At 42.2% G+C, this 24,041-nt stretch overlaps 1 protein-coding gene across 11 annotated transcripts; it reads right to left on the reverse strand.

Annotated features, from left to right (window-relative positions):
* Positions 1 to 3,786: 3,786 nt before the first annotated feature.
* Positions 3,787 to 23,217, reverse strand: picalmb (phosphatidylinositol binding clathrin assembly protein b). Of its 11 annotated transcripts, none has more exons than XM_084142909.1 (23): positions 22,630 to 23,217; positions 16,875 to 17,017; positions 16,510 to 16,585; positions 16,230 to 16,332; positions 15,713 to 15,806; positions 15,351 to 15,462; positions 15,010 to 15,116; positions 14,779 to 14,820; positions 13,364 to 13,449; positions 12,894 to 13,017; positions 12,450 to 12,577; positions 12,068 to 12,168; positions 11,750 to 11,905; positions 11,321 to 11,404; positions 10,874 to 10,969; positions 8,039 to 8,143; positions 7,846 to 7,959; positions 7,592 to 7,622; positions 7,365 to 7,464; positions 7,103 to 7,165; positions 6,410 to 6,517; positions 5,908 to 6,012; positions 3,787 to 5,400 (listed from the first exon to the last, which is right to left on the reverse strand). In XM_084142909.1, the coding sequence occupies exons 1-22, from the start codon at positions 22,757 to 22,759 to the stop codon at positions 5,920 to 5,922; spliced, it is 2,196 nt and encodes a 731-aa protein (XP_083999035.1). In that variant the 5' UTR covers positions 22,760 to 23,217; the 3' UTR covers positions 3,787 to 5,400; positions 5,908 to 5,919. The 11 variants fall into 11 exon arrangements, with proteins under 11 accessions (XP_083999035.1, XP_083999034.1, XP_083999033.1 ...); XM_084142908.1 differs by having other exon boundaries at positions 12,450 to 12,583; XM_084142907.1 differs by having other exon boundaries at positions 16,230 to 16,347.
* Positions 23,218 to 24,041: the final 824 nt, after the last annotated feature.

The following is a 24,041-nucleotide window of genomic DNA, read 5'->3' on the forward strand; positions in this document are numbered from 1 at the left end:
TTGTGCTTTAGATGTTTCTGAACACTGGGGTGATCAACGCCTTGTTAAATAAATCGCATACAATGAGTGAAATAAGGTAGTAATAAATCATGATTTACAGTCATTGAGAAACAAAAGACTATGTTGAGTTGACAGTCAGCTGAAATCAGCATGAATGTAATTTTGCCATACCTATGCTGGGTATAATTAAGCCCTAAATAGATAAGGATTTATTCCTGTGTAAACCATCTGACGAATAGGCTGCGTTCACACAGGCAACCCAATTCTGATATTTTTTCAATAATTGGTCTTTTGACCAATCACATCAGATCTTTTCACATATATCTTTTTCAGAGCTGATCTGATTAGTCAAGTCAAATTATTGAAAAGATTATCAGAATTAGGCTGCCTGTGTAAATGCAGCCACAGAATGCCATGTTGAAACTCCTCATTCAAACGTTTTTTTCTCCCTTTCTCATTGAAATTCTGCTGACTTCCATTAGTTTGAATTTAGACGGGTTGCCTACCTTACTTAAATCAATCACATCTCTATAAATACATGTTATAGTTTGTTCTTCACAGTAAGCTACATTCAAAGACACAATTTAAGTATTGTTATCACCAACTCGATTATAAAGTAAAATCAAAGTGATGTTGACACTAGAATTCACTGTCAAATGAATATTCAGAGACATGATCCTTGATCCATAAACCAACTTTTGCACATTATCTACTAGACAACTAGAGTTGAACAGCTGTCCCACAGATCACCCCTCCTTTTGACTTCAGGTCAACTCTGATAGAAGTTATGAATATTTTGTCCTCCATTATCAACAGTAAACATAATGTAGTGTCAACTGCCTTAATACAACACCAGCAACCTTGTGAAGACTTCTTAGTGAAAATGGCTTATAAATATTGGGCAAACAGCTAAAAAGCTTACAGCTAAACATTTGTCAGATAAAAAGATACATGAATATGGAAGCCTCATATGCATGCTACCTGGGCTCTGTCCTGTCTCATGGATTTGGATCACATTATAGTTCAATGTAAAACAATTCATAACTTCATATTTTTGGTCTTAACTGTCAGTAAATCAAAGAGGTAGGCTTTTTTAAATATGTATTTTATAGTAGCCTAGTAGCAGAGAACAGTCGATAACCTAGAAAAAGGAAATGTTTTGTGCAATGTGATGTTTTTGCCTGCTTAATCTCATAACTTAACCTCATAACTAAATTAGTGTAATTGGATAATTAAATTGCATAGACTCATGTCTTCTTCTCAGAAAGATACGCACTTAAGCTGCAGTATCTTAGACCTCTTTTAAATAAGTTTACATTTGTTGTATATAGGAAAACAATGAGATCAGCCTTGTAAAGAAAAATAACATTTTTATTAAGATTATTATTTATATATTTTAATATGCACCTGCACATGTCCACGACATGATGCTGGCTTGAAAAACACCATCCTAAAATGTAGCCCAAATAAAGAATAAGAAAGAATACACAGCAAAGGTCTCTGAAGTCTAAATTCATTGTATGACATTTTCTGTCCAGCCTTAGGACATTTAAGGCAGCTCGTATGATTACGTTCACAAGCGTTGCCTTCGACACCGTTGGGATAGACCGCGAATAAAAATCCTGTGTTATGTCAATAACTTCAGTTTTATTGTTTCCCAAATGTCATTGTGGGTAAGGCTTCACAGCGCCCTTATGTTTTTCCTCATCAGACGTTAAAATCTAAAGAACAATAGATTGATATCTTACTTTCTAACTTTTGAGAGACAAATACAGACCAACCAAAAAATTATAAATAAAAAGTTTTACCTTGTTTTGGAAGCTACCTCTGTCTGTAGGGAAATTCAGACATCCACTGGAGGTAGGTGGGTCAGACTCAGGGAGGTGTGCGCTTCCCTCAAACGGGTTAAGTGCCCATAATGACTCGTGGTCACTGTTCAACTTCAACAGTCAACTGTGACAGCAGACTATACTGTAGCAACTTCAACAAGTGTATGAATAGCTAACACCATTGAAAAGACAGTTGTCCAATTAAACGAGTGGTCGTTTTTTCATACGGGTATCTTTAACATAGGCTAATGTAATTGTATAACAATCGTATTACACTGTGCCAATGCGACAATGAAAATAAGTACAATGGTGTACAATTTACACAAGAGGAACACTAACAAGGTGCTAATGTATTATCCGTGCCATTTGGCATGTTCCCTGCCAGTTGTGACATTCTTAACCTCAAGATCCAACCCACAAAGTCAAGATGATTGTTGAGATAATGGCAGTGAGTCTGTTTGTCAAGGAGGAGTGTAAGCCTGAGGCTTAATGGAGCACAGGTGTTTGAAACACCTGGCGTGTACAAATGCAAATGTGAAAATTGATAAACACAACACTGTAAATAGTCTCCAAGTGATTGCATACATGCTGTTGGAGTAATTTTCCTTTAATCCAAATGCAGTATACAGGTATACAGTAAACTAGAATAACCACACAGGTCTGTTTTATAGAAATTGGACACTGGGTGGCAGTCTTGTTCAGATAAAGTATAAAAAGAAAGCTGCAAAGAATTTTAGTGGAGGGGCCCCATGAAATGCCCTACAAGGAAGCCGAGGACATAAAATATTAAAATACAGGAGAAAGGCAAAAGGTCATCCAAAAGCTAAGAGAATCCACATACACTACATGACCAAAAGTAGGTGGACACCTGCTCATCGAACATCTCATTCCAAAATCATGGGCATTAATATGGAGTTGGTCCCCCCTTTGCTGCTATAACAGCCTCCACTCTTCTGGGAAGGCTTTCCACTAGATGTTGGAACGTTGCTGCCTTTCAGCCACAAGAGCATTAGTGAGGTCGGGCACTGATGTTGTGCGATTAGGCCTGGCTCGCAGTTGGCGTTCCAATTCATCCCAAAGGTGTTCGATGGGTTTGAAGTCAGGGCTCTGTGCAGGCCAATCAAGTTCTTCCACACCGATCTCGACAAACCATTTCTGTATGAACCTCGCTTTGTGCACAGGGGCATTGTCATGCTGAAACAGGAAAGGGCCTTCCCAAACTGTTGCCACAAAGTTGGAAGCACAGAATCGTCTAGAATGTCTTTGTATGCTGTAGGGTTAAGAGGTCCCTTCACTGGAACTAAGGGGCCTAGCCCGAACCATGAAAAACAGCCCCAGACCATTATTCCTCCACCACCAAACTTTAGTTAGCACTATGAATTGGGGCAGGTAGCGTTCTCCTGGCATCCGCCAAACCCAGATTCGTCAGTCGGACTGCCAGATGGTGAAGCGTGATTCATCACTCTAGAGAACGCGTTTCCACAGCGCCAGAGTCCAATGGCGGCGAGTTTTACACCACTCCAGCCGACGCTTGGCATCGCGCATGGTGATCTTAGGCTTGTGTGCGGCTGCTCAGCCATGGAAACCCATTTCACAAAGCTCCCAACAAAGTTATTTTGCTGACGTTGCTTTCAAGGGCAGTTTGGAACTCGGGAGTGAGTGTTGCAACCGAGGACAGATTATTTTTATGCGCTACACGCTTCAGCACGCAGCAGTCCCGTTCTGTGCGCTTGTGTGGCCTACCACTTTGCGGCTGAGCCGTTGTTGCTCCTAGAAGTTTCCACTTCACAATAACAGCACTTACAGTTGACCGGAGCAGCTCTAGCAGGGCATACATTTGACAAACTGCCTTGTTGGAAAGGTGCCACGTTGAAAGTCACTGAGCTCTTCAGTAAGGCCATTCGACTGCCAATGTTTGTCTATGGAGACTGCATGGCTGTGTGCTCGATTTTATACACCTGTCAGCAACAGGTGTGTCTGAAATAGCCGAAACCACTAATTTGAAGGGGTGTCCACATACTTTTGTATATATAGTGTATATACTAACCGTAGTGCCAAAGATGCCATCACTGTTGCAATATTCACCAACACATTTAAAAAAAGTTTAAGAACATCACTTTGTGGAAGCTGCTCTTTATTTTAAAAAACAAAAACAAAACAAAAAACACTCAATGTCTGCTACAAGTTATAATTACATAAACAAAAATATAATCCACGCAGGACAAACATAAAATATCCTGAATCAAACTTAGGTAGGTCAGATTTTGATTGAATTGCTTTCATATTTCATACATCTTTCACTTCCCTCTCCATTGAACAGTCAGTTTTATATACACAGAGCACCGATCAACAGTGCCCCTCTCTCACCCTGTTCCACTGGATCTTTATACAACTAATTTACATCAAAACTTTGACCCTTCTTTAGTATCTGCAACACTCAGACGGCCAGACACCCTCTCCTCTCGTCTGGCTCCCAGGGAGTCGGCGCTGAGGTGGTGCAGGTAGTGTGGAAAGATGTGTGCAACATGAAAGCAATTCTTTCACATTCAGAGTAAAGGCAGCCAATTAAATGGTCAGTGAGTCGATGGCATGCCAAGCTTAAAGCAAAATGGATCCCACCCCAGTGTGATGCTTCAGACTCGTGGATTAAGTGTTTTTCAACTAGACAGAAAAGTTGCTCCATTGCAAAAAACCCTAGGCACAGAATTGACTATTTAGATTACCGACTCATACTGGAACCCCCTACTCCGCTTGCACAGGGGAGATCATGAGATTTTATCTAGTAAGAATTGTTCTTTACACAAAACTTGGAGAATATTTAGTGCTCTATCATTCCGTTTATAGGTGTATTTTATATAATATCTATTTTCTTTTCTCTACCTCTCCAATGAAATAATCCAACATCCATGTTAAAATGGCCTCCCACAGGTGCTCAATGTACTATAGATTTCACTATAAAATGTTTTCCCCCAGTCTTAAAATCAAATCATAAATAAATAAATAAACACACGAAGAATGTCTACTGTAAACACAGTAAAAAGACAAACTAAAACAGGTGTAAACGTCATTAGCATCACTACTCAGTGACAGTTAAATAACTAGGAAATGGATGACTGATGATCGGATCAAGAGGGAAGGATTCCTCTCCTCTTTTCTTCTTGTCCCTCCTCCCCCTCCCACTAGATTCGAACACCAAGCTGTTACACGCAAACCACAGTTGTATTTCCAAATACATAATATCAAAGTTTCTCAGCACCCATAGCTATCTTTACAGATGATAAAATGGATGAGGAATCCCTATAGGTTTTTTTTTTTTAAACAGCAGCATCACTTGACGTCTTGGACAAATGACAGAATAAACAGGTGGTGAATTATCTTCTTCCCAAAGTCATTTGGACATGGTTTCCATGGTTTTCCTCCAGTCATTGCACTGTTCATTGTGTTCTTGACATGTCTGTATTTGGGGGGAGGGGTGAACGTTTCTCTGAAGAGTTAGACTGGCAATGAGGACAAAGCTTTGCTGCTAAGTGCTTCATCTTCTGAGACACACTTCATATTACATGAACTGCATCTGTGGGTGGAATTCAACATACAAGGATTTATTAGACAAGAGTTTTACCAGCCCGCTCTTGGTGGTTCTGAAAATGCATCACAATGTCCTCAGAGCAAAAGCAACTGTCACACAAGATACAGCTGATGAATCAAGATTTCAGCAATGGCGAACTATTGCCTGAAAACTACAATGCTATATCTGAAGTCATAGAATGGGGGAAAAAAGTATATCCACATAGACGTAATGGCTAGTGTATCTGTGGAAAGTGTAAAAGAAGGTTTTTAAAAATCCTGAAATGCATCTGCTGATTATTTAAGCGAGCAAGACACAAACCAACTAATCAAGCCCATATAAAGTGCAAGAGATATAGCGAGAGGAAATGAACAGCAGTGGTTGATCAGATGGAAGAAGCAGTGTGCTTGCAAGTAGAGACGATAACAGTAAGAGAAGAGAAAAAAAGAGAAGCATTAGCGTGAAGCCGCGCTGCGCATGCATGTACATCCGCAAGCACAGAGCATGCTGTACCTAAGAGACGCTCTACAAGAAATCCTTGAGAGAGAGCTGTGCAAATGGGTCCTGTCCAGGGGCTCGGAGAGGACTCTGGCTGGAAGGACTAGAGGCTGCAGAGGGCTATTTCAGGGAGAGGGAGAAACACACGGGAGGAGGAGGTCAGAGAGAGCAAGAGAGAGAGAGAGTGAGAGTGATAGTGAGAGTGAGAGAGAGGGAGGGATCAGATAGAAGGAAAGAGAAGAATGAAGGGTGAAAGAGGTTACACAAAGAGAGGTAAAACTTGGGGACTCTTGAGGAAAGTGATGACAGACAGATTTGTCCCTCTCCTCCTGAGAGGTAAGAGTAAACTAGAACACGGTTGTCATCACAGGGGGTAGTACACACACACAACGGATACTGTAACTAGACACCACACAGCACTGAATACACCTGGACACTGAACTCATACAACCCTACAATGGACATTAACCCTCACGTGCATGGTACACACACGTCTGATTATTGTACAAACACACACCTGGGCACTGGATACAGAGCCGAAGGGGTTGGGCGGCCTCATGATGGGCTGGTTGTACATCATGTTGGGTTGGTTCATCATACCCATAGAGCCAAGCTGTTGGGGTGGCTAAAGACAATAGCATAGAGAAACATCAGGCATAATAGACATGCTACAGTAGATTGCATAGCACAGAAGGATGTATAGGACTTTTAACTGTTACTCCTATTACTACTGCATGGCTATTACCTCTCTCAGTGCTAGCTAAACAGTATGGCTATTCCCTCAGTAAATAATAATAATAATACATTTTATTTAGCGGACGCCTTTCAAGATACTCAAGGAAATCTTACATTAAAAGTTGGACTACATAAAATCAAGTACAGTACATAAAATGCATCAACTAAAAGTGTGTGGGGGGGTGGGGACAGACACTAGGCTATAGGCTCTCTCGAAGAGGTGTGTTTTGATGATTTTTTTTTTTTATGACATGACTGTGTCTGCATGTTGTATGTGTTGGGGGAGTGCATTCCAGAGGCTGGGTGCCGAGCAGCTGAAGGCCCGGGCACCCATGGTGGAAAGGCGGAATGGGGGGGGGGGGGGTACAGAGGAGCAATACTAGTTACTGCATGGCTAAGTCCCTCAGTACTAACTACTGCATGGCTAAGTCCCTCAGTGCTAATGCATCCAGACACCCATCTGACAGATACTGACCATGCCATATCCCCCCATCATGCCTGTGGGTGTTGTGGCAGGGTATGCCATGACCGGGGGGGTCTGCAGAGACACAAACACACCAATGAGGACACAACATCTTCTCCCACAGAGAATCCAGCAGACCGATGTCAAGTCAGGACAACAACTTCTTAACACTGGTCTAATACCAACACTAGAGTGATACAGTAGCTAAAAAAAACAATCATCACAGACAGATAAGAGCACCAGTACTGTAAGAGGCCAGTGTAGTGTGTATTACCATGGAGACAGGGTTCCAGGTGGTGTTTGGGGCTGCTTTGGGCTGCCAGTTGCTTCCGCCAGTCAGCCTCTTCTCCCCCGGCTGACTCCAGTGGATGTCACTGTAGGTTACGACAGCTAATATTAGCACTGGCTCCTAACTGCTGCTGGCTATACAGAACAGTTCTTCATCTAGCACTGTGACCACGGCACGTTGAAGAGACTGAACAGCACGAACAGCTCACTTACTTTTTCGTTGTGCCATTTCCAATCCCGAGATCTACAAGAGGATAGTAATATAAATGTGAGATGTACACATTCAGAAATAGTTCGTTCTACTACTATAGCTGTGTGACATATTGCGGTCTAACCTATGAGTGAAAATATAAATAGACACCATGATTCACTCAGGCAAAGATGGGTGTTCTCTTTTAAATCCGTAGTTTTCTATTCAGGGAGTATTATCTGAATTAAATATCCTAGCATGACGTTGTGACACTTACTGCCCACCAGGTTGGCCAGGGAGGAGTCCAGGTCATCGCCTACCAGTTTGTCTGACAGCTGATTGATGGCGCACAGCGCCTGATTGGAGCCGACCATGGTGGGTTTCAGGATGTCTAAGGAGGACAGAGAGGTGTACATTGGTTGGATGTGAAACATCATGTGCATCAAACAGTAAAATATTCAACACCTCACCATCAGAGTCAATATTGTTAGTGCCAGTAGCTTTGGCTCCAAAGACTGACTCGAAGTCCACTTGGAGTGCTCCTGGGGGAGGGGCCTGTGTTGCTGTGGAGTACCCTGTAAAGAGGTCAAACGGGAGGCTGCTCAGAACACGGCAGGTGCAATGATGGAGAAGTATTATTCCATTGGTGTTAAAGTCAGAGCTGCTAAATAGTTACAGAAAGCCACCTTATAGCAAATGGTGGTCTCCTAAATGGCTAGTAGAACTATGCTACCTCTGAATAGACCTGCTACAGCACAGCTACAGGTTCTCTAGTACTCTACCTCTGAATAGACCTGATACAGTACAGCTACAGGTTCTCTACCTCTGAATAGACCTGCTACAGTACAGCTACAGGTTCTCTAGTACTCTACCTCTGAATAGACCTGCTACAGTACAGCTACAGGTTCTCTAGTACTCTACCTCTGAATAGACCTGCTACAGTAGAGCTACAGGTTCTCTAGTACTCTACCTCTGAATAGACCTGCTACAGCACAGCTACAGTTTTCTCTAGTACTCTACCTCTGAATAGACCTGCTACAGTACAGCTACAGGTTCTCTACCTCTGAATAGACCTGCTACAGTACAGCTACAGGTTCTCTAGTACTCTACCTCTGAATAGACCTGCTACAGTACAGCTACAGGTTCTCTAGTACTCTACCTCTGAATAGACCTGCTACAGCACAGCTACAGGTTCTCTAGTACTCTACCTCTGAATAGACCTGCTACAGTACAGCTACAGGTTATCTACCTCTGAATAGACCTGCTACAGTACAGCTACAGGTTCTCTAGTACTCTACCTCTGAATAGACCTGCTACAGTACAGCTACAGGTTCTCTAGTACTCTACCTCTGAATAGACCTGCTACAGTACAGCTACAGGTTCTCTAGTACTCTACCTCTGAATAGACCTGCTACAGTACAGCTACAGGTTCTCTAGTACTCTACCTCTGAATAGACCTGCTACAGTACAGCTACAGGTTCTCTACCTCTGAATAGACCTGCTAAAGTACAGCTACAGGTTCTCTAGTACTCTACCTCTGAATAGACCTGCTACAGTACAGCTACAGGTTCTCTAGTACTCTACCTCTGAATAGACCTGCTACAGTACAGCTACAGGTTCTCTAGTACTCTACCTCTGAATAGACCTGCTACAGGTTCTCTAGTACTCTACCTCTGAATAGACCTGCTACAGTACAGCTACAGGTTCTCTAGTACTCTACCTCTGAATAGACCTGCTACAGTACAGCTACAGGTTCTCTAGTACTCTACCTCTGAATAGACCTGCTACAGCACAGCTATAGGTTCTCTAGTACTCTACCTCTGAATAGACCTGCTACAGTACAGCTACAGGTTCTCTACCTCTGAATAGACCTGCTACAGTACAGCTACAGGTTCTCTAGTACTCTACCTCTGAATAGACCTGCTACAGTACAGCTACAGGTTCTCTAGTACTCTACCTCTGAATAGACCTGCTACAGTAGAGTTACAGGTTCTCTACCTCTGAATAGACCTGCTACAGTACAGCTACAGGTTCTCTAGTACTCTACCTCTGAATAGACCTGCTACAGTAGAGCTACAGGTTCTCTAGTACTCTACCTCTGAATAGACCTGCTACAGTACAGCTACAGGTTCTCTAGTACTCTACCTCTGAATAGACCTGCTACAGTACAGCTACAGGTTCTCTAGTACTCTACCTCTGAATAGACCTGCTACAGTACAGCTACAGGTTCTCTAGTACTCTACCTCTGAATAGACCTGCTACAGTACAGCTACAGGTTCTCTACCTCTGAATAGACCTGCTACAGTACAGCTACAGGTTCTCTAGTACTCTACCTCTGAATAGACCTGCTACAGTACAGCTACAGGTTCTCTAGTACTCTACCTCTGAATAGACCTGCTACAGTACAGCTACAGGTTCTCTAGTACTCTACCTCTGAATAGACCTGCTACAGTACAGCTACAGGTTCTCTAGTACTCTACCTCTGAATAGACCTGCTACAGTACAGCTACAGGTTCTCTAGTACTCTACCTCTGAATAGACCTGCTACAGTACAGCTACAGGTTCTCTACCTCTGAATAGACCTGCTACAGTACAGCTACAGGTTCTCTAGTACTCTACCTCTGAATAGACCTGCTACAGTACAGCTACAGGTTCTCTAGTACTCTACCTCTGAATAGACCTGCTACAGTACAGCTACAGGTTCTCTAGTACTCTACCTCTGAATAGACCTGCTACAGTACAGCTACAGGTTCTCTAGTACTCTACCTCTGAATAGACCTGCTACAGTACAGCTACAGGTTCTCTAGTACTCTACCTCTGAATAGACCTGCTACAGTACAGCTACAGGTTCTCTAGTACTCTACCTCTGAATAGACCTGCTACAGCACAGCTACAGGTTCTCTAGTACTCTACCTCTGAATAGACCTGCTACAGTACAGCTACAGGTTCTCTAGTACTCTAACTCTGAATAGACCTGCTACAGTACAGCTACAGGTTCTCTAGTACTCTACCTCTGAATAGACCTGCTACAGCACAGCTACAGGTTCTCTAGTACTCTACCTCCGAATAGACCTGCTACAGTACAGCTACAGGTTCTCTAGTACTCTACCTCTGAATAGACCTGCTACAGCACAGCTACAGGTTCTCTAGTACTCTACCTCTGAATAGACCTGCTACAGTACAGCTACAGGTTCTCTAGTACTCTACCTCTGAATAGACCTGCTACAGTACAGCTACAGGTTCTCTAGTACTCTACCTCTGAATAGACCTGCTACAGTAGAGCTACAGGTTCTCTAGTACTCTACCTCTGAATAGACCTTCTACAGCAGAGGGCTCAGTGGGGTAGGGGGCCTGGTGTGGAAGGTGCTGGGCCATGGACACTGGACCACCACAGAAGGAGTCTGACAACGCCAAAGGAGGAGCAGGAAGAAGAAGAGCGAGCAAAGGAAGGCATTTCAAGGCACGGCAAGAATGGCAGGCAAGGCAAAGTGACAGTACAGACAGAAAGGAGACAGTTAACAGAAAACACTTAGCAGTTGTATAGGGACACTAACAGGTAACAAGTAAAACTAATTCTAACAAAGTCAAAACAGGAACTGCAGAGTACAAGGAGATAAAAATATCCTAAAATCGCCAGACTACCCTAACCATAGGGTTATTTTGGGGCCACTAAACACATTACAAGGGTTGAAGGGCCTATGTTTGCCTATGGGTCAGGAAACATAGGCTGGGATGGTGAGCCATCGTAGTACCTGAGATGGAGTGTTCTATCCGCACTGTGCGTTTGTAATTGGTTGAAACGGACGAGTTTGTGTCAGTAAAGGGATTATAACGATCTAGAGAATCAAAAATAATATTGGTAAGGGAAACAGATTTCAACTTATAGCTCTAAGAGGATACTACAAGAGAAAATAATCAAATCGGTTTGTAATATCAGAATCTAGAAGCAATAGCCTATTTGAATACATTATGAAAAAATATATTTTTCTGCAGCAGAGAATCATGGCAAGTGGAGGCTTTGCATTTTAAGGTACACAACAAACATTTAACTTTAGATAGCTATGAGATCATTTACATGTAGACAGAAGTAACAACAGCAGGGCTTATGGGAGACTTCCTTCAAACAGTCCCACAGAGAGACACATGAAGGCTATTTCAGGAGGAACAAAGAGTATCTTTACCACCAAACATTTCATGACCAGACGTCCTAGAGGAATAGCTAACACCGTCGGAGGACACGACAGGTAAGTGAGCGGCGGCATCGACAACGACTTTTGAGAGGAAAGGGTTAAGGTTTGGCACGGAGTCATCTGCAGCTTCAGCAGAGGTGAAAGGATCTAGGCAGGCAGAGGAGAGAAAGAACGAGAAGAGATACAGAAGAGAAGAACAGGAGGACATCAGAGTCAGACGCAACAGGAAGAGAGGGAGAGCATGCAGAACAGAACAGGTTATGGTAGAAGACAGTAGAGGGGTCCTGTGGTGGTGGCTGTTTCTCCTACCTGCCCATGCTGTGGCCACAGGAAGCCCTGTAGAACTGGCCTGCATTGAAGGGTTAAAGGTCTGCTGAATGTCAAACAGGTCACTCTCCATCTTCAGAGCACTGAGGAGAGAGACAGCAGTGATGCTATACCTGAATCAACACTGGGACATGTAGATGAACATCAGAATTACCAGATACACACAGAAGTATTGAGGTAGAGGTTCTCTCTAACCACAGATCTAGAATCAGAGCACTCTAAATCCTACCCTTACCCACTAGGAGGATGAAGAAATATCTGACCCTGTATCAGTGGTTAGCAGCAACTTCTACATAATCCACGCTAACCTCTCTGGTCAACCACATGAGTGGGTAAGCTTCACAGGTCATAGGTGAAAGTTTACCCATTGGAGCAGCTGGGTGTGGAGAAGAGGTCGATGGCCGGGGCTGTGCTGATAGTGCCCCCGGTGGTGGAGACAGGAGACGTGTCTGTGGTGGCGAAGGAAGGCCTCTTAGAGAGCTCCTTCAGCCTCTGTTCCTGGGTGGAAAGAGTCCAAGTCAAATACAGACACTCTACAGATGTAGAATGTAGAGCGTAGACTAGAGAAGGCGATGGTTGTAGTTATGTATGTGGGCCATACTGGATCGACCAAACAAGGCTTTGAATTGTTCAAATCATTGCCTGCATACTGCAACATATCACTGTCCTTCACATGTAGATGGGACAGGCAACATAAAACCATGTCCATTCTCGTCAAATTCATGTTGTGATCCACGCGTCTCAAATTCATGTTGTGATCCACGCGTCTCAAATTCATGTTGTGATCCACGCGTCATGACGGCTGTACCTTCAGTGCTTTGAGACGAGCCTGTTCCTCCTCCAGAGCAGCCTGCTTCTCCCGCTCGTCTACTTTAGTAAAAGACATCCCCGTACTGGCCAGCGAGGACACTGCGTTGGATAGAGTACTGGCCCTGAAACAACACACAACAGTAAACACTGCTAGGCAGAATACTACAGCAACCCTGGCTGAAAACATCAATAACCATTACCATCAATAATAATTAAAGCAATCTTGGCTTAAGAGCTTTGTGCACAAAGCAAATCAGTTATTATAGTGGCAGCTGCTTCTAGGCTACCTGCAGGGGTATAGTGGACTCAGTGCCAAAGACACTCCAGTGTGAGACGAAGGATACGTCCCAAATGGCACCCTGTTTCCTATGCACTACTTTTGACCAGGGCCCATAGGGCTCTGTTCAAATGTAGTGCACTATGTAGAGAATAGGGTGCCATTTGGGACGCTGCCCATCCTGTACATACCTGCTGGCAGCGGTGGAGTCTTTGACCTTCTTCCCCTCTAGAGAGGCCAGATGCTGCTCCAGAGCTTCCAGGAGGCTACTGGGAGCCTGTTGTAATTGAGAACAGCAGTTAGTATAGGCCAGGGTTGGAAACATGCAGTTAGACTGTACTGTATGAACACAACCATCTCAGGCAGTGATGGGCAACCTGGTTACTGTACTGTACATACACTAGCTATAGGTCTTGAGTTTTTCCTGACAACATTTTCTGAAAACGTTTAGCTGGTCATGTTACGTGGTGAGGAAAAACTCAGTTCCCTAACTATAATGTCCCATATACCACTATAGCTTAGTTACTGGATTCTAGCTAGCACTTAGTGAGGAGCTAAACACTTCCCAGTAAACTAAGGGACAAATACTAACTCAAGACACTACAGAAATACATTGATGTACAAGGCAGACACACAGAAGGACTGTGTTGCCCACCACCAGTCAATGGTTGTTTGCTTTTCAGCTGAAAGCCACATTGGATGAGTGATATTGAAATGTGTGTGGATGACACACACCACGGCACTTTCAACATCCTACAGTATGTGGTGTTGAATTGGCAATGTCTAAGCACACCTGGGCAGCCATGTTGGATGGGCTATGTATATTTCATGTGACAAAGAGAACTTTGTATACAATTTGTTCCACTCCAATAAAACACAATATCAATGAGACAAAGAGTCAGAGTAGAGGCATGCAAAGACAACACCAAAGCAAGTCACAGACACAGAAGAGTGAGATGAGAATACTTACACAAACTGTGAACTAAAGGTGGAAAGATAAGGGGAAATACAGAATATAAAAGGCGGTGATGGTCAGAGATAAATAGCTATATTGAACCGTAACTATAATGTATGTCAGTGTCACTGACTGTAGCACAACAGGTGTGGGGGGCCATTATTCAATTTGCTGTACACTGTGTGAAATCAGTAGTACTGTAAGATACACAGTCAGTTTGGACTCTTAACACCTTTATTTACTGTAGATAGAGCCTAATCAAGAGAGGAAGAAGAAGAAAAAGTGAGAAATATGCCTCAATTGGCAACATGCGCTGGAGGACTTCATGCACTGAACAGTGCCTTATCTCTGGGAGATGTGTGCAGGGTGGAGTAAATATTGTGGTGGGGCAACAGAGCTGATTAAATAAGAGGAGTTAATACTGAGATAGAGAGACACACAAAGAGAAGAAAGAAATAGAAAGTGACAGCGAGAAATAAGGGAGAGAAAGTGAGAGCGAGAGAGAGAGAGATGGAGACAGAGAGTAGGAATTCAACTGTCTTTTCAGTAGACAAACGGACAGAGTAAGTTCGGTGTGTAGGCTTTTTGTGCAGAGTGTGTCTAATAGGTTATACCAGCAGAAGTATATTCCTCTACAGTGTAAAGTCTTACCTGGGAAAGGTCTGGAATGTCTCCTCGATCAATCCCCACCTGCTGTCAAATGAGAATATGTGCAAAGTTATAGTGGTGCCTCTAAATTAAAACGTATTTTCTACCACTACCTAATTTCTACCACCATAATTTTCTCCCAAAAATTTAAATATATCAGAGGTTGTCCCCTTTAATGAATGGTATTGAATGAATGAATAGCATCAAACTCAAAGCAGGTAAAGAAGAAATCACCTCTGCCACTTTAAGGAACTCTGAGATTCGGGTCATTCGGGTCAGAAACTTCTTGTAGATATCCAGGCCCTCTTTACACTGGGTTTTCTTCATGTCAAAGTACTTCTCTGTGGTAAAAAATAAGTACATGAATAAAACAGCTGGCATTAGCGCCGAAAGTCTGTAGACACACTAGGGATAAACTCTGTAGAGAATTTAGTCTCTATTAGTACAATTTAGTACTGTACATATCAAAAGATATATAGTACAAGGACCTAAAAAGCACTTCTCCAGATTAAACATTTGAAAAGAGTATTGATCAGAAAATAGTGGAGTAAATAAAGTTGGAGTTGAGGTTTTACCCAGCAGGTTGATGATGCCTTCGTTATATGCAGCAAAAAGCCTAATGGAATCTTTGAAGAGGAGCATGAACCCTGCATTTATCACTCCGTTTGTGAGCTCATTGGCATTAACCTGAAGGAGACACATCATCCAGTTTCACATAAGCCATAAATTGCCCAATTAACACACAATAATGACTTTGGCATCGCTGACAAACAATAAAAGAGCAGGTCAGTGAGGAGGAAAATAGCCTGTATCTATCTCTAGTTTCAGCACTGCCCATTCAGTAATCAGTATGCCTGACACAATCTGTTAGCCCCAGGAACCCTCATATTACAGTAGAAGAGCAGCACGGTTCTGGGGAGGTTGACCTCAGACTCACATTGAAGTCGAGGAGGGCGTCCATCTGGTTTTGTATGATAGGGATGGTCTTCAGTAGCTTCTCTGTATTCATGGTCCTCATCACCCCATCCACCCTGTTGAGATATGTGTGTATGTGTAGTGTTAGATAGGTGTTAGAAGCACAAAGGACAGAGAGTAAGGGAATCAGTGAGAATAGCCTCAGCCAGTCAATTTCTACTGCATGTTAACAATCGTTCCCAGAGTTACAGAAATACTGTGATTACTTCATGGAATATAAAAAGCTTTGAAAATGTTGAAAGGATAATGACATTCTGTCGTTAAAACTGACAGGAATCTTCTCTTCTAAACTAAATATTAGAGCTGTCAATATTTTCAAGTATTTTTTTATACCAGCGGGTGGCTCTGCAAGGGGAAAGTGTTTATTGTAAGAAATTGTTTGAGCCTTTGAACTCCACTGACATACATTCGGGTAAGGAGTGGGTCAGTCAAAAACAAACATACCACTTTCTTCTGTTGATATGTTGGGAATTTCTTACCCTCGTTTTACTTTAGTGAAGTCAAAGGCAACCTGCCTGTACGACACAGCCTTCTCATTCAGATATCGACTGTACCTCCGGATAAATGTGGACATATCGTAGCCTGGGAGAGAGAGACCTGAGAAGTGATATAAATCTTACATTTGTCATGAACACCTACATGAGAGTCATGCTATATTTGTTCATAAGTTATATTGTTTCCTCTTATACGTATTTGTCACTGTAACAGTTAAGGATGAGTTTGAGAAAAGCATTTGAGAGCCAAGGCCTCATATTTTACCTTGTAAACCACTTTTGTCCAAAAAATTACTGAGGTTGAATAATGTGTTCCTTGAAGCCAAGTACTGCACAAAGCGCTGTATCAAAGAAAAAGAGCGGTATTAATACATGTTCTTACATTTTCATTGATCTACAGAAATAGAATAGGACTGGAGTACAAGTAATTTCCAGATTTTTATTAAAATATTGACAAACCTAGAAATTGCCTGGTTAGCAATTGATTGTCTTATTGTCTGTGAACTGAAAACTTCAACACTATAGCATTGCTGTTATAGATATAATATATATTACAGACAATAATGTAATGAGAGGTGAATGTAGACATAGACAATATTGTAGTGAGCGGTGATTGTAAACTCAGCTCACCTCATTGCCGTAGACCATGAGGTGGTGTGTGGCGATGAGCGACTTGAAGACCACCACCCAGCTCGTGCTGGTGGTCCTCTCAAACAGTGAGTCAGCCAGCTGGGGAATGTTCACGTTCATCTCATTGGTGCAATGGATCAGGTCTAAAGACGAGAGTGAGACAAACAAACAGACAGAGAGAGAATGTTAGCAATAGCCTGATGTCTTGGAAGACATTTACATTTACGTCATTTTGTTGAAGACCATGGATAATTGATGTCAAGTAGTGAGTTATGGCCACTGGCCTGTAGAGGTTAAAACAACTGTGGATACAAGGCATTTCCCCTATGGGGGAGTTGAATTTTGGGGTAAAGTCAGTTAATATTCTATGAAAGACATTGTTTTGAAATCTGTGTAAACAGGGACACAGGCACTCCGCCCTCAGATGCAATCTCATTCAATTAGCTTTAATTCAAGGTCTGGCTAATTGCCTAACTACACTCAAGACACTTAATTACTATGCTACAGTACTATAGGCTGCCACTCTCTTTTCTGTTTTTTTGGCACGGCAATTCCTCAAGAGGGTCTACTGAAGTTAAATAGATGAAAGCATGATGAATAAGTCACCATTTCGAAATCAAACAATGTATTTTTAGTCAAATACACTATACATACAAAAGTATGTGGACACCCCTTCAAATTAGTGGATTTGGCTATTTCAGCCACACCCGTTGCTGACAGGTGTATAAAAGCAAGTACAAAGCCATGCAATCTCCATAGACAAACATTGGCAGTAGAATGGCCTTACTGAAGAGCTCAATGACATTCAACCTGGCACCGTCATAGGATGCCACCTTTCCAACAAGTCAGTTCGTCAAATTGCTGCCCCGGTCAACTGTAAGTGCTGTTATTGTGAAGTGGAAACGTCTAGGAGCAACAACGGCTCAGCAGCGGAACGGGACCGCCGAGTGCTGAAGCGCGTAATAATCGTCTGTCCTCGGTTGCAACACTCACTACAGAGTTCCAAAATGCCTCTGAAAGCAACGTCAGCACAAGAACTGTTCGTCGGGAGCTTCATGAAATGGGTTTCCATGGCCGAGCAGCCGCACACAAGCCTAAGATCACCATGCACAATGCCAAGCGTCGGCTGGAGCGGTGTAAAGCTCGCCGCCATTGGACTCTGGAGCAGTGGAAACACGTTCTCTGGATGATGAATCACGCTTCACCATCTCGCTGTCTGATGGGCGAATCTGGGTTTGCGGATGTCAGGAGAACGCTACCTGCCCCAATGCATAATGCCAACTGTAACGTTTGGTGGAGGAGGAATAATGATCTGGGGCTGTTTTTCATGGTTTGGGCTAGGCCCCTTAGTTCCAGTGAAGGGTAATCTTAACGCTACAGCATACAATGACATTCTAGACGATTCTGTGCTTCCAACTTTGTGGCAACAGTTTGGGAAGGTAATTTCCTGTTTCAGCATGACAATGCCCCACGTGCACAAAGCGAGGTCCATACAGAAATGGTTTGTCGAGATCGGTGTGGAAGAACTTGACTGGCCTGCACAGAGTCCTGACCTCAACCCCATCGAACACCTTTGGGATGAATTGGAACGCTGATTGCGAGCCAGGCCTAATTGCCCAACGTCAGTGCCCGACCTCACTAATGCGCTTGTTGCTGAATGGAAGCAAGTCCCCGCAGCAATGTTCCAACATCTAGTGGAAAGCCTTCCCAGAAGAGTGGAGGCTGTTATAGCAGCAAAGGGGGGACCAACTCCATATTAATGCCCATGATTTTGGAACGAGATGTTCGACGAACAGGGGTCCACATACACTACATAACCAAAAGCATCTTGGTAACTACTAGCTGCTCCTTCCGCCACCAGTTCTCTCCACTCGTCTATAGCCTCAGTTGGCCTAAAGCTCTACTCTGATGAGCCCCATGAACCAGTACAGGTCAGCTACTAGACTATATTCAAATTCCTTTCAAGGTTGCCTTTTCACAAAATACTATTTAAGAAAAAACTGGATTCTCAACAATCTGTGTAAGTTTGCTATTTGAGGCCTGGGTGTTTTGTTGGGCACACAGGTAAGACAATTGAAAACTACTACGTCAAGATTGGTTGATTGGACTTCCGGTCTCTGTTGCTTCCAATAATACACATTTTGAAAATGTTCAACCATGTGTCATTCCTCCGCATACAGTAACTCATTAGGTCATACCACTGAACACACTCATGCATCTAGTGTAGGGCTCTTCAAACCTGTTCCTGGAGAGCTACCGTACCGTACGTTTTCGCGCCAACCCTAATATAGCACACCTGATTCTAATAATTAGCTGGCTGATAAACTGAACCAGGTTAGTTAAAATTGGGGTTGGAGTGAAAACCTACAGGAGGCTAACTCTCCAGGGAACAGGGTTGGAGAACCCTGATCTAGTGAGTTGAATTCATGGAAGGCAGTGCTCTTCAACCGTGTTCCTGGGGAGCTTCCCTCCTGTAGGTTCACTCCAACCCCAGTTGTAACTAAACTGATTCAATTTATTAACCAGATAATTAGAATCAGGTGTGCTAGATTAGGGTTGGAGTGAAAACCTACAGGACGGTAGCTTTCCAGGAACAGGGTTGGAGAGCCCTGATGTAGAGAATGGGTGATGCCAGTCAAACCTGTGCAGTCTACCCATTCCCCATTCAGAGTTAAGATTGAGTGATGAACAGATTGACAGTGTAATAACCAGGCCTGGCTTTCTGGCCTATATTCTCACGTTTTCAAAGGAGGGGAGTCTAAGTAGGACAGCATAACCTTCCAGAGCAGCAGTTAGCATGGCTAGTTGATTATCCAGGGAAGACTGGGACGGGAGGTGGGATGACAGCGCTGTCATGTTATAGACACTAGACAGCCTGCTAAATATTCATCCTAGTTTGCATTGTTGCTAACACTTTTTTTTTTAAATGCACCTTGGTGTCGTCATATGTTGCAACTGCTCTAAAAAGTAGGTCTAACACATCACACTGTATGCAACACTGTACATGAAGACTGTAGCACAACAATTAACCATTTATGTGCAATTGTGTTGCAATCTCTAACAATATCTGGTATATTGTCTGTGTCTTCCATGCATCTGTACTAACATATCAGCCAGGTTTCTGCTGTGAATCCACCATTTAATCTCATTGGGACTACAATACCAAGTAAAGCAGCCACACTGAGAACTCCTAAATATTACTGTGTGGACAGTGGGCCAGGAATGATGTCAGTGTTATTTTCACAGCTCTTTATATAAGGCCTAGGCGGCCTACTGTTCTGTCTGTGTATGAGAGGCTGTGAGTGAGTCTCAGGTATGTCACGTTGGACGGCTGGTCGGGTTTGGGTGAGCCAACAGACTTCTGAACACTCTACCAACATTCACTCATCCTGTTAGATAATGGCTCCTGTACCTCAGTAGAGTACTGTAGGCCTACGCTCAACTAACAGGTGTGAAACAACAGGCTGGCTGAATCAACTCACAACTTTAGCATAGATAGTCCATAGGATTCAAATGTGATTAGAAGTGGGCACTTTCAGATTAAGTTACCAGTAACCACCTTGGTTTCACACAGTTTTCCAGTTGTTCCAAAGGTCAATGTATGCAAAAGGAACTTAGGAAAAGCAATACAATATGTAGCTAGCCTACTACATGCTTCAGCTGGGGTCTGAACCAGCAACCTCCACATCATTGTACCTGTGTGTCATGCAATATGCTCCTATAATCATGATGACAATTACATTTGAACAGTAACCTATTATGCATAACCTGCTTGCAGAAGAGATACAACATCCTTGAGATTTAATCACGTATAATGAAATGTATTATAGTGAGAATGAATTAATGGACAGGACATTTATTGCATTCACTGTTACTTTTGCAGTGGCAGGTGCTCTGCTTTGTGACAAGTAGCATTTCTGAGGATGGTCACACAGATTAAAAAGGTCTGACGCTGCCATCAGGGTTATATATATATATATATATATATATATATATATATATATATATATATATATCAGTCTGCTGGATGTCTGGTCTGATTAATCAGGCTGTAATACACAATTAATTGGTATTTACAGCCTGAAACTAATGCCTGCAAAATCGTGTAAATGTTCCTTACCACAATGTTGAATAAAATGACATGTAAACTGACTCTACTGGTTGTCTGTGCGGTTTGTCCTTCAGCTGCTCTAAATTTGAGAAAAAATATCCAAAGGAAAAGTATTTGTGGCCTTCCATGGAATGAGTTTGACAACCCTGCATAAAAGTAAAACTGCAAAAAAATGTGGCAAAGAAATTAACTTTATGTCCTGAATACAAAGCGTTATGTTTGGGGCAAATCCAACACAACACATCACTGAGTACCACTCTTCATATTTTCAAGCATGGTGGTGGCTGCACCATGTTATGGGTATGCTTGTCATCAGCAAGGACAAGGGAGTTTTTTTTTGGATAAAAGTAAATGGAATAGAGCTAAACACAGTCAAAATCCTATAGGAAAGCCTTTCCAACAGACACTGGGAGATAAATATTAACCTTTCAGCAGGACAATAACCTATAACACAAGGCCAAATATACACTGGAGTTGCTTACCAAGACGACATTGAATGTTCCTGAGTGGCCTAGTTACAGTTAACATAAATTGGCTTGAAAATCTATAGCAAGACTTGAAAAATGTCTGTCTAGCAATGATCAACAACCAACTTGACAGAGCTTGAAGAATTTTAAAAGAGAATAATGTGCAAATATTGTACAATCCAGGTGTGCAAAGCTCTTGGAGACTTACCCAGAAAGACTCACAGCTGTAAACGCTGCCAAATGTGATTCTAACATGTATTGACTCAGGAGTGTGAAATGTGAATACTTATGTAAATGAAATATTTCTGTATTTCCTTTTCAATACATTTGCTAAAAAATTCTAAACTTCGTCATTATGGGGTGTTGTGTGTAGATGGGTGAGAAAAATATATGATTTAATCGATTTTGAATTCTGGCTGTCACACAACAAAATGTGCAATAAGTTAAGGGGTATGAATACTTTCAAAAGGCGCTGTACATGTGTTTCCCTCAGCAGAGACAGACACACCTAGTAGTGATGATAATGTAGCCTACACTTTGCATGTGGGACTGAAAGTATTCTCCTTGATACTTCCTCTAGGCCTACTCTGAAATATGTACAAGGTAGTTTCCACAGCTGAGCTGTTCAAAGGTGGTTGTTATACCCTCTTCCTATGGTAAATGTATAAAATAGGCCTACTGAATTTACTCACATTAACATATTTGGGGGGGCATTTTTGTACAGCCAAAACGTTAATGTACTGTATCATGGAGAACTGGTCAATTGTAAGATAAGATACACTGACTGATAATTACATGATAACTGTTAAGGCCAGGGAGGGTTGCCTAAAGCTATGCGGAATGAATTAAACCGCTAACGTTATACAGACGGCTAGAAAGCTAGCTAATTTGACAGTACTGTTGATGATGAGTAGGCCTACACTGAAATGATTATTTTTTTAAAAATCTAATATTACTGTTGTTAACGTCCAGTTAAATAATGTTACGAGCATTCTCATTGTATGCTATCGTTTTACTACAATGTATCCTTGATACATTTTGATAGAAACTAGCAATAACATTAGCCTATCCATTCTGGCTTTGGGCCTTGTGTAACCATCGCCATAACTCAAGAGATGCAGAACTCAATGAACAATGACACATTATATCAGTAATTCTTGATCATTTCGATACTTACAATCCAAATGTTTCTTTTTCGGACCCATTATTTCATGTGTGGTGGCCTTGCATACTGTTTTCGACACAGCAGATCCAGTTACACTGTGCTGGGCTGCAGTTATCCTGTCAGTAATGCTCTGCCCCGACATCTTCGTTTATTGATGCAACAAAGAATTTGAAAAATCACAATATGTCTATAAAGTTCCAAATTAATTGAATGATATAATCTTCACGGTTGACACCGCCTGTCCACCGTCTATTTAAAAAATAAAAGAAAGAAAGGGGGAAAAACAAAGAAAAAGACGAGGCGGAAGAAAAATTATACAAAGATATTCAAACAACGTATCCAAAGCTTGATTATTTCAGTTCAGTGTTGATCCGAATGACGCCTTTGATCAAATTGATTTCATAAATAAAGATGCGTCGGTAGATTTGGTGGGTTCTCTTGCTGACTCATTCTCTGCCCATCTCTCATCCCGATCTCTCGCTCACTGGATCCCTGTGTGTCTCCTGTCTTCGTATCGCCACTCCTGCTGGGTTTAAAGGACTAGAAGCATTCAGGGAAATGGCGGGCCTGCTCTGTTCTCAGAAAGGTTAGGATGTATGACGTTATACGGAGCATGCCGACCTAGAATCAGATTTTACATCCATAATCCATAACATTTTATTATGTGAAGGTGTCCACAACTGATTGTGGTCTTGGTGGGAAATGAATATGCCAGACCACAGCAATTACGCCTAAATCAATCTTCTGCAATAATATCCTAACATTTTCAAATTCTCAAGGTAAACTGGGCATTTGCCCACAGGTCGTTTTTTTGTTGTTGTTGTTGCAACACATATGTCCAAGTCCCACTTTTGTGTTGATTAGGCCTAGGCTACACTGGCTGCGTTCTTCTTCTTTGAGGTTTATTGGCAGACTACACTCATACGGTGTATTGCTGCCACCTACTGTATGGGGTAGTAAAAAATACCCCAAAAACTAAATATGTTTTGGATAACGAATTCATACTATATACCCAAAAACACTAACCAAATTCACGCTACTAACCTGAATTTCAAAACAAAACAAAAAAACTGTACTATTCAGATCCCTACACAGGCTCAGGAACCTGGGAGGGGAACCTCTTTATTCAGTACTCCCTGTAACATTTCGGCTGTAAAGTCTTGAGATCCAGAAATCTATTTGCCACAATGATGTCTGGCTTTTTTGATGTTTTATTAGTTTGACTAGTGCAATTTATCACTTGCGCTTGTCAAAGTTGCGTCAATTCAAATCTGGCATTAGGAACAAAAGAGGTCAACACGACTTCTAAGATATACTAGTTATTTTAATTAATGCAAAAACCTTCAATGTTAAATATGATGTTTTGTATATAAGGGCTCTCTGAAATACCTCGCAGGGCACTTCAGAGAACTAATCCATTGTTT

The sequence above is a fragment of the Coregonus lavaretus genome (assembly GCF_964263955.1).
Source record: "Coregonus lavaretus genome assembly, chromosome: 26".
Lineage (NCBI taxonomy): Eukaryota > Metazoa > Chordata > Actinopteri > Salmoniformes > Salmonidae > Coregonus > Coregonus lavaretus.